At 37.6% G+C, this 14,802-nt stretch overlaps 1 protein-coding gene across 1 annotated transcript in view; it reads right to left on the bottom strand.

Moving 5' to 3' along the window:
• GABRB1 (gamma-aminobutyric acid type A receptor subunit beta1) overlaps nucleotides 1–14,802 on the bottom strand; it is a 499,524-nt gene that overhangs the window by 124,875 nt on the left and 359,847 nt on the right. Inside the window, exon 5 of the mRNA XM_055434502.2 lies at nucleotides 7,240–7,322. Coding sequence (XP_055290477.1) covers nucleotides 7,240–7,322 — 83 coding nt within the window. The remainder of the gene's footprint in view (nucleotides 1–7,239; nucleotides 7,323–14,802) is intronic.

The raw sequence follows: 14,802 nt of genomic DNA, 5'->3' as shown, positions 1-14,802 counted from the left end.
CTCCAAGAATAAGACCAAAAACCAGAGGCAAGAGGCTTAAGCTCGAATCCTGAGAACACCAGAGAACTCCTGACTCCAGGGAACATTAATTGATAGGAACTCGTCAAACGCCTCCATACCTACACTAAAACCAAGCACCACCCAAGGGTCAACAAGTTCCAGAGCAAGACAACCACTCAAATTCTCCAGCAACACAGGAAAATAGCCCTGAACTTCAATATACAGGCTGCCCAAATTCACTCCAAACCCACTGACATCTCATAACTCTTTACTGGACACTACATTGCATTCCAGAGAAAAGAAATCCAGCTCCACCCACCAGAACACCGACACAAGCTTCCCTAACCAGGGGACCTTGACAAGTCACCCGTCCAACCCCACACACAGCGAGGAAACTACATAATAAAGAGAACTCCACAAACGGCCAGAAGAGGGAAAGGCCACCCTAAGCAAAGCAATATAAGCAAGATGAAGAGGCAGAGAAATACCCAGCAAGTAAAGGAACAAGATAAATGCCCACCAACACAAACAAAAGAGGAAGATATAGGGAATCTACCTGATGAAGAATTTCGAATTTTGATGGTGAAAATGATTCAAAATCTTGAAAGCAAAATGGAGTTACAGATAAATAACCTGGAGAAAAGGATTGAGAAGATGGAAGAAACGTTTCATAAGGACTCTGAGGAAATAAAAGAGTCTATATACAATGAATAATGCAATAGATGAGATCAGAAACACTCTGGAGGGAACAAACAGTAGAATAACAGAGGCAGAAGACAGGATAAGTGAGCTAGAAGATAGAATTGTAGAAATAAATGAAACAGAGAGGAAAAAAGAAAAACAAATTAAAAGAAATGAGAACAATATTAGAGACCTCTGGGACAATGTTAAACACTCCAACATTCGAATCATAGGAGTCCCAGAAGAAGAAGACAAAAAGAAAGACCATGAGAGAATACTTGAGGAGATAATAGTTGAAAACTTCCCTAAAATAGGGAAAGAAATAATCACCCAAGTCCAAGAAACCCAGAGAGTCCCCAACAGGATAAACCCAAGGCGAAATACTCCAAGACACATATTAATCAAATTAACAAAGATCAAACACAAAGAACAAATATTAAAAGCAGCAAGGGAAAAGCAGCAAATAACACACAAGGGCATTCCCATAAGGATAACAGCTGATCTTTCAACAGAAACTCTTCAGGCCAGGAGGGAATGGCAAGACATAATTAAAGTGATGAAAGAAAGTAACCTACAGCCTAGATTACTGTACCCAGCAAGGATCTCATTCAAATATGAAGGAGAAATCAAAAACTTTATAGACAAGCAAAAGCTGAGAGAATTCAGCATCACCAAACCAGCTCTCCAACAAATGCTAAAGGATCTTCTCTAGACAGGAAACACAGAAAGGGTGTATAAACTCGAACCCAAAGCAATAAAGAAAATGGAAATGGGATAATACTTATCAATAATTACCTTAAACGCAAATGGGTTGAATGCCTCAACCAAAAGACAAAGGCTGGCTGAATGGATACAAAAACAAGACCCCCATATATGTTGTCTACAAGAGACCCACCTCAAAATGAGGGACACATACAGACTGAAAGGGAAGGGCTGGAAAAAGATATTTCATGCAAATAGAGACCAAAAGAAAGCAGGAGTAGCAATACTCATATCAGATAAAATAGACTTTAAAACAAAGGCTGTGAAAGGAGACAAAGAAGGAAACTACATAATGATCAAAGGATCAATCCAAGAAGAAGATATAACAATTATAAATATTTATGCACCCAACATAGGAACACCACAATATGTAAGACAATTACTAACAAGTATGAAAGGGGAAATTAACACCAATGCAATAATAGTGGGAGATTTTAATACCCCACTTACATCTATGGATAGATAAACTAAACAGAAAATTAACAAGGAAACACAAACTTTAAATGATACAATAGACCAGTTAGACCTAATAGATCTCTATAAGACATTTCACCCCAAAACAATGAATTTCACCTTTTTCTCAAGCACACACAGAACCTTTTCCAGGACAGATGACATCCTGGGCCATAAATCTAGCCTTGGTAAATTCAAAAAAATTGAAATCATTCCAAGCATCTTTTCTGACCACAATGCAGTAAGATTAGATCTCAATTACGGGAGAAAAACTATTAAAAATGCCAACATATGGAGGCTGAACAACACGCTGCTGAATAATGAACAAATCATAGAAGAAATAAAAAAAGAAATCAAAATATGCATAGAAATGAATAAAAATGAAAACACAAGAACCCAAAACCTCTGGGACACTGTAAAAGCAGTGCTAAGGGGGAAGTTCATAGCAATACAGGCACACCTCAAGAAATAAGAAAAAAGTCAACTAAATAACCTAACCCTACATCTAAAGCAACTAGAAAAGGAAGAAATGAAGAACCCCAGGGTTAGTAGAAGGAAAGAAATCGTAAAAATTAGGGCAGAGATAAATGCAAAAGAAACAAAAGAGACCATAGCAAAAATCAACAAAGTCAAAAGCTGGTTCTTTGAGAAGGTAAATAAAATTGACAAACCACTAGCCAGACTCATCATGAAATAAAGGGAGAAGATCCAAATCAATAAAATTAGAAATGAAAATGGAGAGATCACAACCAACAACACAGAAATACAAAGGATTATTAGAGAATACTATCAGCAATTCAGTTCAGTTCAGTTCAGTCGCTCAGTCGTGTCCGACTCTCCACGACCCCATGAATCACAGCACGCCAGGCCTCCCTAGTCAGCAATTACATGATAATAAAATGAATAACCTGGAAGAAATAGACAAATTCCTAGAAAAGTAAAACTTTTCATAACTGAACCAGGAAGAAATAGAAAATCTGAATAGACCCATCACAAGCATGGAACTAGAGGCTGTAATCAGAAATCTTCCAGCAAACAAAAGCCCAGGTCCAGAAGGCTTCACAGCTGAATTCTACCAAAAATTTAGAGAAGAGCTAACACCTATTCTACTCAAACTCTTCCAGAAAATTGCTGAGGAAGGGAAACTTCCAAACTCATTCTATGAGGCCACCATCACCCTAATCCCAAAACCTGGTAAAGATCCCACAAAAAAAGAAAACTACAGGCCAATATCATTGATGAACATAGATGCAAAAATCCTTAACAAAATTCTAGCAATCAGAATCCAACAACACATTAAGAAGATCATACATCGTGACCAAGTGGGCTTTATCCCAGGAATGCAAGGATTCTTCAATATCCGCAAATCAATCAACGTAATACACCACATTAACAAACTGAAAAATAAAAATCATATGATTATCTCAATAGATGCAGAGAAAGCCTTCGACAAAATTCAACATCCATTTATGATAAAAAACCCTCCAGAAAGTGGGAATAGAAGGGACATATCTCAACATAATAAAAGCTATATATGACAAACCCACAGCAAACATTATCCTCAATGGTGAAAAACTGAAAGCATTTCCCCCAAAGTCAGGAACAAGACAAGGGTGCCCACTCTCACCACTACTATTCAACATAGTTCTGGAAGTTTTGGCCACAGCAATCAGAGCAGAAAAAGACATAAAAGGAATACAAATTGGAAAAGAATAAGTAAAACTTTCACTGTTGGCTGATGACATGATCCTCTACACAGAAAACCTAAAGACTCTACCAGAAAGCTACTAGAGCTAATCAATGAATACAGTAAAGTTGCAGGATATAAAATCAACACACAGAAATCCCTTGCATTCCTATACACTAATAATGAGAAAATATAAAGAGAAATTAAGGAAACTCTTACATTCACTGTTGCAACGAAAAGAATTAAATACTTAGGAATATATCTACCTAAGGAAACAAAAGACTTGTACATAGAAAACTATAAAACACTAGTGAAAGTAATCAAAGAGGACACTATAGATGGAGAAATATACCGTGTTCGTGGATTGGAAGAATAAATATTGTGAAAATGAGTATACTACCCAAAGTAATTTATACATTCAATGCAATTCCTATCAAGCTACCAACAATATTTTTCACAGAATTAGAACAAATAATCTCACAATTTGTATGGAAATACAAAAAACCTCGAATAACCAAAGCAATCTTGGGGAAGAAAAATGGAACTGGGGGAATTAACCTGCCGGACTTCAGGCTCTACTACAAAGCCACAGTCATCAAGACAGTATGGTACTGGCATAAAGACAGAAATATAGATCAGTGGAACAAAATAGAAAGCCCAGAGATAAATCCATGCACCTATGGACACCTTATCTTTGACAAAGGAGGCAAGAATATAAAATGGAGAAAAGACAGTCTCTTTAACAAGTGGTGCTGGGAAAACTGGTCAGCCACTTGTAAAAGAATGAAACTAGAACACTTCCTAACACCACACACCAAAATAAACTCAAAATGAATTAGAGAGCTAAATGTAAGACCAGAAACTATAAAACTCCTAGAGGAGAACGTAGGAAAACACTCTCCGACATAAATCACAGCAGGATCCTCCAAGACCCACCTCCCAGAATATTGGAAATAAAAGCAAAAATAAACAAATGGGACCTAATTAAAATCAAAAGCTTCTTCACAGCAAAGGAAACTATAAGCAAGGTGAAAAGACAGCCTTCAGAATGGGAGAAAGTAATAGCAAATGAAGCAACTGATAAAGGATTAATCTCCAAAATATACAAGCAGCTCCTGCAGCTCAATTCCAGAAAAATAAATGACCCAATCAAAAAATGGGCCAAAGAACTAAACAGACATTTCTCCAAAGAAGACATAAAGATGGCTAACAAACACATGAAAAAATGCTCAACATCCCTCATAATCAGAGAAATGCAAATCAAAACCACAATGAGATACCATTTCATGCCAGTCAGAATGGCTGCTATCCAAAAGTCTACATGCATTAAATGCTGGAGAGGGTGTTGAGAGAAGGGAACCCTCTTACACTGTTAGTGGGAATGCAAACTAGTACAGCCACTATGGAGAACAGTGTGGAGATTCCTCAAAAAAACTGGAAATAGAACTGCCATATGATCCAGCAATTGCACTCCTGGGCATACACACCGAGGAAACCAGAATTGAAAGAGACACATGTACTCCAATGTTCATTGCAGCACTGTTTATAATAGCCAGGACATGGAAGCAACCTAGATGTCCATCTGCAGACGAATGGATAAGAAAGCTTTGGTACATATACACAATGGAGTATTACTCAGCCATTAAAAAGAATGCATTTGAATCAGTTCTAATGAGGTGGATGAAACTGGAGCCTATTATACAGAGTGAAGTAAGCCAGAAAGAAAAACACCAATACAATATACTAACGCATATATATGGAATTTAGAAAGATGCAAATAATAACCCTGTATTCGAGACAGCAAAAGAGACACATGTATAAAACAGTCTTTGGGACTTTGTGGGAGAGGATGAGGGTGGGATGATTTGGGAGAATGGCAATGAAACATGTATATTATCATATGTGAAACGAATCGCCAGTTCAGGGTCGATGGATGTTACAGGATGCTCGGGGCTGGTATGCGGGGATGACCCAGAGGGAAGATAAGGGGAGGAGGGAGGTGGGATGGGTGTTTGGGAGGGGAAACTCATGTACACCCGGGGCGGATTCATGTCAATGTATGGCAAAACCAACCAATATAATATTTTAAAATAATTAGCCTCCAATAAAAATTAAAAAAAAATAAAGAAAAATGTAAACTTGTAATAATAGAAAGACTCAATATGCATTATATAATAAAATATACTTTTTGGGAGAGAATTTTGATAACTTTAGAGCTTGCAATTTACCCACAGAATCAATTCCAGTACTTGTCAAAATTCATTGCTTCTTTAAGTGCATGCTGTAAACATAAGATGTTAGAATTTTAACAGATTGTCATATCCTAATGTTTTCCAACAGAAGCAAAGGTAAAAAACTCACAATCAGTGGAAGGAGACAGGATAAAAGGCTACCTACATAAATGAGCATCTTTCTCTTTCCATGTCAGTACCAAGAGCTAACGGTTTACTTGCTTAACTAAAGTACTGTCTTATTTGTAAAACATTATTCAGTTCAGTTCAGTTCAGTCGCTCAGTAAAACATTATTAGCCAATGACAAATGACTGGGTTTATATTTCATTCCTATAATTTGAATTTACTTGTCATTGGCATTTAAACCAAAAGTCACTATTAATACTTTCATATATTAATACCTTTCAGCAAACATATTTATATAATATATTTAAAAATTAAAATATTAATTAAAGAATAGCTGATGAATGTTATTCATTCCAGGTTCTAAGGATAATATATTGATCAATGTTTATATCTGAATCTATATCTACATAAGCATTCTTTATCTAGTTCTATGTTTGTATTCAGTAAAACTAGAAAATGAATGTAATTACTCAATAGTTAGACAATGGGGAACACATTTATTGTTCAGTAATACTAGAGGATCACCTGGAATTTTGCCATTTTTCTTTACCATTTTGAAGTTTAGATTTGGAAAGCATTTTAATTGTTCTAGATAAATATCTGTCTATTCTTACATTACATTAAGTTGTATTACAATGCTCTGAATTACCTACTGCACTTTCTCTGTCCCTGAAAACCAGGAAGTGGCCTTGACCTTATATTCACAACAAATGGAATCAAATGTCTTCATGTTGATGACTGAGAAACAATGAAACAAAGATAATCAATCAGATTAACTTTTAATGACTAAAATATTCTAATTGTTAATCAATGAAAAACAGCCCAAGAGGACAAACGTAAACTACAAGCCACGAAATGAGAAATGGACAATACCATTTATCATCTCATTCTTCCAAGAAGAAAGACTTTACCATAGTGTTTTTCTAGACAACAATTTACAGTCCTTCAGGCAGACAGACTATAGAACCAAAGACAATCTCTCAAAGTCTTTTCAAACTAAACATTTCCTTTCTTTTAATGCAGCTTGGGTATTGGAAGATCTTGGAAGCAACTTGATTCTGAGAAGGAGAAAGCATGAATTTATAAATTGTCAAGCTAAAAGGAGTGGACTTTCCTTAATGATTCAAAAAGATAACTGCCAATACAGAGGAAAATGTTACTAGACTGTGAACCCTTTGAAAAGTTGGCAGGGTAGTGTAGCTGAAAATATCCTGGTGCCAATTACTCAGTACGAGTTTGCACTTAATTAGGTCAAGAAAACATCCCTCTTTTTTGTCCCCCTGTCCAAGTTAACTCACAACTTTCAATCTCCAAGGTGCAGTTTTGTTCATCCAGAGGATATCTTCGTAGATCCATCATGCACGCAGCTGTGGTTGTGATCCTGTCAGGGTGAGAGAGAGAGAAAAGAACATTGTAAAGATGGTGACTTTCATTTCCAGGCTTTCTAGCCCTGAATCATGCCTACTAGATGGCATTAAAGCTTTGTGATAAAAAATTTTAAAGACAGGCAATGCTACTTTCTTAATTTGTCCCACCCTCTCCGTCCCATTCTGTATCCAAAAGTCCATTCTCTAAATCTGCATCTCCATTCGTTCCCTGGGATAGGTTCATCAGTACCATTTTTCTAGATTTCATATGTATGCTAGTGGAAGTTTCTATATAACACAGGAAGCCCAGCCTGGTGCTTTATCACAGCCTAGAGGGGTGGGATGAGGATGGGTGGGAGGGAGGCTCAAGAGGCGGGAGATATATAGTTATGACTGATTTGTGTTGTTGTACGGCAGAAACTAACACAACACTGTAAAGCAATCGTCCTCCAATTAAAAAATTAAAAAAAGAAATGTAGTAAAATGATCTAAAAAAATAAAAGTAAATAAAAGATAAAAATTGAAGACAGGAAGATTGAATTTGAGTCTTTCTTTGCTGCTCACTAGCCATATGAGGTTGGGCTAGTTAATATATCTCCAGGAGCCTCAGTCCACCCATCAATCAAAACACCTACTGCATAGAATAGCTGTGAGGATTAAAAGAGATAATGGGTAAGAAGCTCTTAACCCAGTGCTTCATACTTAGTAAGTGCCCCATGAAGGATGGCCGTTATTATAGCTATAAATTATCCCACAGTCCTTCCTATATTCACTAGCATCCTAGCAATGTCTTTGTCAATACCTGCAGCAAGGCTGGCTTTACAAGGAGGAGAACATCTATCTACGTTATGCATTGAAGCCTACCTCCCTCTCCTGCTACAACCTAATGATAAAACAGCAAAAGCAACAAAAAAAACAAAATTTGTCCTTCATGACTTTTAATGCCTTGCACTCCCCACTATTAGAGAGATTTGTTAGATTCATCTCTGAGTCCCTGGCCCATAGCATATAGCCAGTAAAGAAATACTCCTAGTGCTTACACCCTATTTACAAACTACAGTTTGGCTTATGTATTTATGCAAACCCAGGGATCCTGACTCTAGATATCCTACCCGGGCTTCCATGATCCCTTCATTTTCTCATGGTTGGGCTGGTTTTGCAGACTGTGCTGAGTGTTTGCTGCTGCTGCTGCTGTTGCTAAGTCACTTCAGTCATGTCTGACTCTGTGCGACCCCATAGACAGCAGCCCACCAGGCTCCCCCGTCCCTGAGGTTCTCCAGGCAAGAACACTGGAGTGGGTTGCCATTTCCTTCTCCAATGTGTGAAAGTGAAAAGTGAAAGTGAAGTCGCTCAGTCATGTCTGACTCTTCGCGACCCCATGAATTGCAGCCTACCGGGCTCCTCCGTCCATGGGATTTTCCAGGCAAGAGTACTGGAGTGGGGTGCCATTGCCTTCTCTGAGCTAGTGCTAAGCTACTGTATATCATAAGGAGCCCAGCCGAGTGATGATGATCTAGGGGGTGGGTTGGGAGGAAGGGAAGGAAGGCGGAAGAGGGAGGGTATATATATTTATATATATGATTTGTGTTGTATGCAGAAACCAGCACAATATTGTAAAGCAATTTTCCGCCAACTGAAAAAAAATGGAAACTTTACTTGATGGTCCATGCTCCACGTAAACTAACCTGGCAGCACAAGTTGGTATTATGATGTCCTTGAATGCATTAAAATGTGGCATGGGACACATTACAGTATACATGCTTATAGTTTTAAAATAAATATAATATTTAAATAAAATTAAGATATGTGTGGAACAAAGCAACTTTTGGGATACTTAAGAACACTACATGAACCCTCTTGTCAGCTTTTCTAACTTAATTGACATCATTTTTCAACATGTCATATGGTTAGTTTACCACATCATATCAACATCAGGACACACTGAACCACTGATTCATACATTGTAAGGCTGTGGAGGTTTTACAAACCAATTTGAAAAGTCAACAAAGCATTGTTGGTAAAATGAATAACATGTCTCATGCTTATGGGTACTATAGTTGTGAGTGATTAAAAAAAAAACAAAACGGATTTTGGAAAGCATAATGGAATTGACCATTGATATCTGTTATGATCAATCCATTCAGCAATCAATAAATATGAGAATTTTTTTGGTATCACATAGGAAATCTGTATACCACACCAGAACTCTGCCTATAACCTGATGATTTTTCAACTGTGATTGCTTGGGTGAGTTCGTTTCTCCTGCCGTAAATCCCATTAAGATACCAAAGAGAACTGAGTCATCACAATTCAAAAAGAGGCGATCAAGGCAGCTTCCAGAACTCGAGCTGTGCGAAATTCCTGACGTCCTCTACAGAGCACTGACATTAGTGAAACAACGTCTTTCTTTGAATCTAGATGTTCCATATTTTGAATTCTCAAGAGGATTTCACTGGCTCAACTTGGATTATGTGCCAACACTCCCCAAATTATTGTTAAGGGCAGGAAAGAAAGCTAGGCACAAACAAATATCGTCACCAGGGACCAGAAAGGGTCTCTCATCTAAGAAGAAAGGAATTACTAAAACTCAGACAGGGACCCCTATACAAACAGGTACTCATGTTGTCACCCATAGAAATTTATGCAACAGAATGCTGGTCTCTGCTAATTTAAGTTTGGTGTCTCTAGATTTTGTAATACATATGGCTAAATGAGTTGACTATCCTGAGCTCTTTCTTAGAAAAATTACTCAGCAAGAATTCTCAGGAGCATCAACAAAATAATGTCATTTTGTTGGGCAGAGTGCTGTTTGGCTCTTGTCTTCTGGGTATGAGGCAACAATGAACATCTTGAAAAATGACTATTCTCTATGTTTCCATTTGTTTGTGATTCCTCAGCAGTGGTTAAGTCACCTCTACAACTAATTAACACATCCTCATGGAAATGTTCCCAGCATTGTGGCTGAAGCAGTCTGATGTTAAAAATCTTCTATGGAGTTAAGGGTGCCAAAGATCACAAAACTGGATAGGTTGAGGGCTTTGAAATTGAAGTATTTTTTGAATTTTTTTAAATGTTCATACTCAATCATTAATTCTTAGTGTGTGAAGATATGACTATTGGCTATCAGGAAATGAAAGTACAATAGTGTAGAATCAGCAAAAGGCAAAAGTATCAAATGATTGTTTTTCTGAATGCAGACTTTTCAGAGGTACAGATTCATGACAGCATAACATTCATCTGTCTTCTTTCAAAGACATTTAGAATGACTTACATTATAATCCAATTTATTGACATTTTGAAGGTTAGGTCAGAACACTATATTAGGCTGCTAGTATGGCCCCATGATACTTTGGAATGAACGGCAATCATGTTGCTATAGTATTTATGTATTAATTTGTGTGCTGCATGGTCATTTACCCTAAGAATCACTGTGATCATAATTCATGTATATTTGATGTCCAAGAGCAGCATGACACTCATTGCTGATAAGACATCCAGGAAGTCCTGGTCCTTAAGTAGCTTAAAACCTAGCTATACACACACAGACACACACACACAAGCATGTATACATATATACATATGGAGTGTGAATTTTTGCAAATAAGAATGGAGACTTAAGTAAAGGAATGAATTATGTTGAGATTTTCCTATACTCTTCAACCTTATAGGGAGGAGCTCCAGGTTTTAAACATGATCTCTGTAGAGCATAACTGTACAACTTAACATAATCTATATAAAAGGAGGTTTCCTAGGTGGCACTAGTGGTAAAAAAAACCCACCTGCCAGTGTAGAAGATGCTGGAGACTCGGGTTCAGTCCCTGGGTTGGGAGGATAACCTGGAGGAGGGCATAGCAACCTACTCCAGTATTCTTGTCTGGAGAATCCCACGGACAGAGGAGCCTGGAGGGCTATAGTCCACAGGGTCGCAAAGAGTCAGACATGACTGAAGTGACTTAGCATGCACATATAAAATGAATATGAAAAAGTAGAGAGGAAAAAAGCCTGAAAATTCTATTTCCTAATCATACTCTTAAGATTGTTGAGACTGATAGTGAGTAGCAGTATAAGATTAATATCAGTATCCCTCTGTAAGTGTGTTTGGAGAATGTCCCATAGCTGCCTCTGGCCTCTAGGCTGTACCCTTAGTCCATGTTAGATTCATCACCCAAAGAAACCAATAAAAGATGACGGATGGGTTAGCCTAAGTCATGACCAATGTGTGCATAGATTTTTTCCTGTAGCTAACACTTACTGAGTGGTGAAGAGAATATGTATTATCTTCATAACTGGCACCAAATTTTGCTTTTGGTAAGCTATTATGTTTAGGAAAATACCTTGGTATTTAAAGGTGAAATCCTGAGGAAAAAGGACATGAATGATAAAGAAACAAAAGGAGGTAAACTGCTGTGAGATTTATGAGGAATTTAGGTGTGGAAAAGCAAAATGATGGAGTAGCAAAGCATTTTGTAGGACAGTATTCAACTTTAAGATTTTTACATTGCTATTATAATAAAAATTTTCTCTATTTACCTAAATAAAGGTTTTCCCCAATACCTCCCAGTCCAGTAAATTCTTATGTAAATGTTTTATTTTCATTCTTGTAAAGTGACTGAATTCCATATCTTGATAACATTCATGAAACAGTATTCTATAAATTAAATCAATTCAGCCAAACTGGAACTTCAAAGTCAGAGATGGTCAAATCAGAAAGCCCTTTGGGAAGCCTCAGCAACACTGCAGAAGGTGTTGGACTCCCACAAGTAATGGGGTGTGTGTTTAAACTACTTTTATTTATATTTTAAGAGGCAGAGTGATCTTAGATAATATTATGTTAGAATACTCTATGACAGGACTGTGCTAAGCACCATACTTACTGTATTAGTTACCTATTGCTCTTGCAACAAGTTACCATAAATTTAGTAGCTTAACACAGCACAGATCTATGCTCCTACATTCTAGAGATCTGAAGTTCTAAAATCAAGGTTTCAGCAGGGCTGTGTTCCTTCCAGAGGCTCTCCAGGAGAATCCATTTCCTTGCCTTTTCCAGCTTCTAGAGGCTGCTTTGCGTCCTTGGCTCAGGTCCCCTTCCTCCATCCTCCTCCATCATTTCAATGTCTGCTTTTGTCCTCACATCTCCTTACCCACTGACTCTCCTGCCTTCCTTGTGATTACATTGGGCTCACTCCAGATAATCCAAGATAATCTTGTTTAAAAATCCTTATATTAATCCTATCTGCAAAATCCCTGTTGAAACCTGAGGAAACATATTTACAGGTCCTGAGAATTAGGACATAGACCTCTTTAGAGTGCTGTTATTCTGACTACCATATAAGCATTATTTAATTTATTATTTATGAAAGCCTGATTATGTTGATGCCGTTTTGTGCCAGTTTCAAAGATAAGGAAACTGGTATCTGATGAGGTTAGAAAATGTTTCCAAGTTGACACAGTCTGTAAAGGAGATTCAAATTCAGATACTCTAGACTCAGGAGCTAAATTTTATTATATTTCCAGTTATTATATTTAGTCCAGATAAATCTAAGCAGAGAACAATTGGTTCCGTAAAATTTCTTCCATAAGCAGTAAAACATACTAAACAACTAAGAGTTGACCTTGCTATATATTTTTAGTATTCATTTAGTTATCACTAATTTAGGGCATCTTTTATCCACTCAAATCATGGGTATAAAAATGATAGAAGACTTGGTAGGAATCAGGCAATACTGTAAGCATGGAAGCTACAGCAGTTAAAAATATCCAGCTGCACCTTTCTGCTGTCACAATTTTGTTGTTGTTTTTCAATACTGTCAGGTAGCAGAAGACTGAAGACAGAGCCTTTGTCTATTGATTAAATGAAATAGCTAGGGAGAATATGCTTATGTCTCAGTTGGGACTACTAGCTCTGCCATTTTTCTAGAAATACAAATATATCACTTTAGACAAATGTATACATTATCACAAAAGCATGACAATCACCCAGGAAGGAGATGGTTCAAGCCTACTCTTATTTGATTGGAGTGTTTGGTTAGCTTTTGGATGCCTTGTTTGTTGTATTCCACAAACAGAGGTATTATGTAGATGAATATAGAATGGAACAGACAAGAAGAAGAGGGTTATCATATGAATAATCAAATTCAATGCTTGGTACATAATAATCTCTCAGTTAACTCTAACCAGGCTCTTCAGTTCATGGAATTCTCCAGGCAAAAATACTGGAGTGAGTTGCCATTCCATTCTCCAGGGACTCTTCCTGACCCAGGGATCAAACCTGGGTCTTGTGCATTGCAGGCAGATTCTTTACCATCTGAGCCACTAGGGAAGCCCCATTATTTTTTTAAACTGTATGCTTCTAAAGACATACATACATACATATAAGATATTCATTGGAAGGACTAATGCTGAAACTACAGCTCCAGTACTTTGGACACCTGATGCGAAGAGATGACTCATTGGAAAAGACCCTGATGCTGTGAAAGACTGAAGGCAAGGGAAGGGGATCAGCAGAGGATGAGATGGTTAGATAGCATCACCAACTCAATGGACAAGAATTTGAGCAATTCCAGGAGATAGTGAAGGACAGGGGAGCCTGGTGTGCTGCAGTCCATGGTGTCTCTAAGAGTCAGACATGACTTAGTGACTGAACAACAACAATAATATGTAAGATTACTAACACAAGTACATTGTAAGATTAATACAGGGTCATAGTAAAACAAAAGGCTTCAGGTGGCTCAGTGGTAAAGAATCCACCTGTCAAGCAACAGATGTGGGTTCAATCCCTGGGTCAGCAAGATCTCTTGGAGAAGGAAATGGCAACCCACTCCAGTACTTTTGCCTGGGAAATCCCATGGACAGAGGAGCCTAATGGGCTGTAATCCATGGTGTGGCAAAGAGTTGGACACGACTGAGTGATTAAACAACAATATAGTAAGACATTTGAAAAACACAGAAAAATATACACAGAATAAAAATGACCCACAGTCTCATCACCACAATCTGATCAGTAATTTCCTTTTTTCTAAGTATATTGTTTAGTAAAGTTGAATTTACACTGTATTTAACCTTTACATTTACTGCTGTTTACTTAGCCATTCCTATCTTGGATGATGTCATTAGGTACTCTTTGGTGATGCTTTGAAGGCTTCTCTGGTGGTTCAGACAGTAAAGAATCTGCCTGCAATGTGGGAGACGCAGGTTCAATTCCTCGGTGGGGAAGATCCCTTGGAGAAAGAAATGGCAACCCACTCCAGTATTCTTGCCTAGGAAATCCCATGAATAGAGGAGCCTGGCTGGCTACAGTTCAAAGGGTCAGACATGACTGAGCGACTAACACTTTACTCACACTGTGTCAACAGCATTCTTGCTGCTCCTCTTCTATTTTTAATTTTTTGATTCTGCTTTCTTTTCTCCCTCCGTTTTGTATTTTTTGTGCTGAATGTTAATGACACTCTTTTCAGTGCAATCCCAAGCAGTCATTTTCAGGTAATTAGCTATATA

This window comes from Moschus berezovskii, chromosome 5 (genome assembly GCF_049115385.1).
Source record: "Moschus berezovskii isolate FMDL1 chromosome 5, NW_MosBer_1.0, whole genome shotgun sequence".
Classification (NCBI taxonomy): Eukaryota; Metazoa; Chordata; class Mammalia; order Artiodactyla; family Moschidae; genus Moschus; species Moschus berezovskii.
Note: the sequence above shows the minus strand (reverse complement) of the source record. Positions and strands in the feature narration are given on the sequence as shown.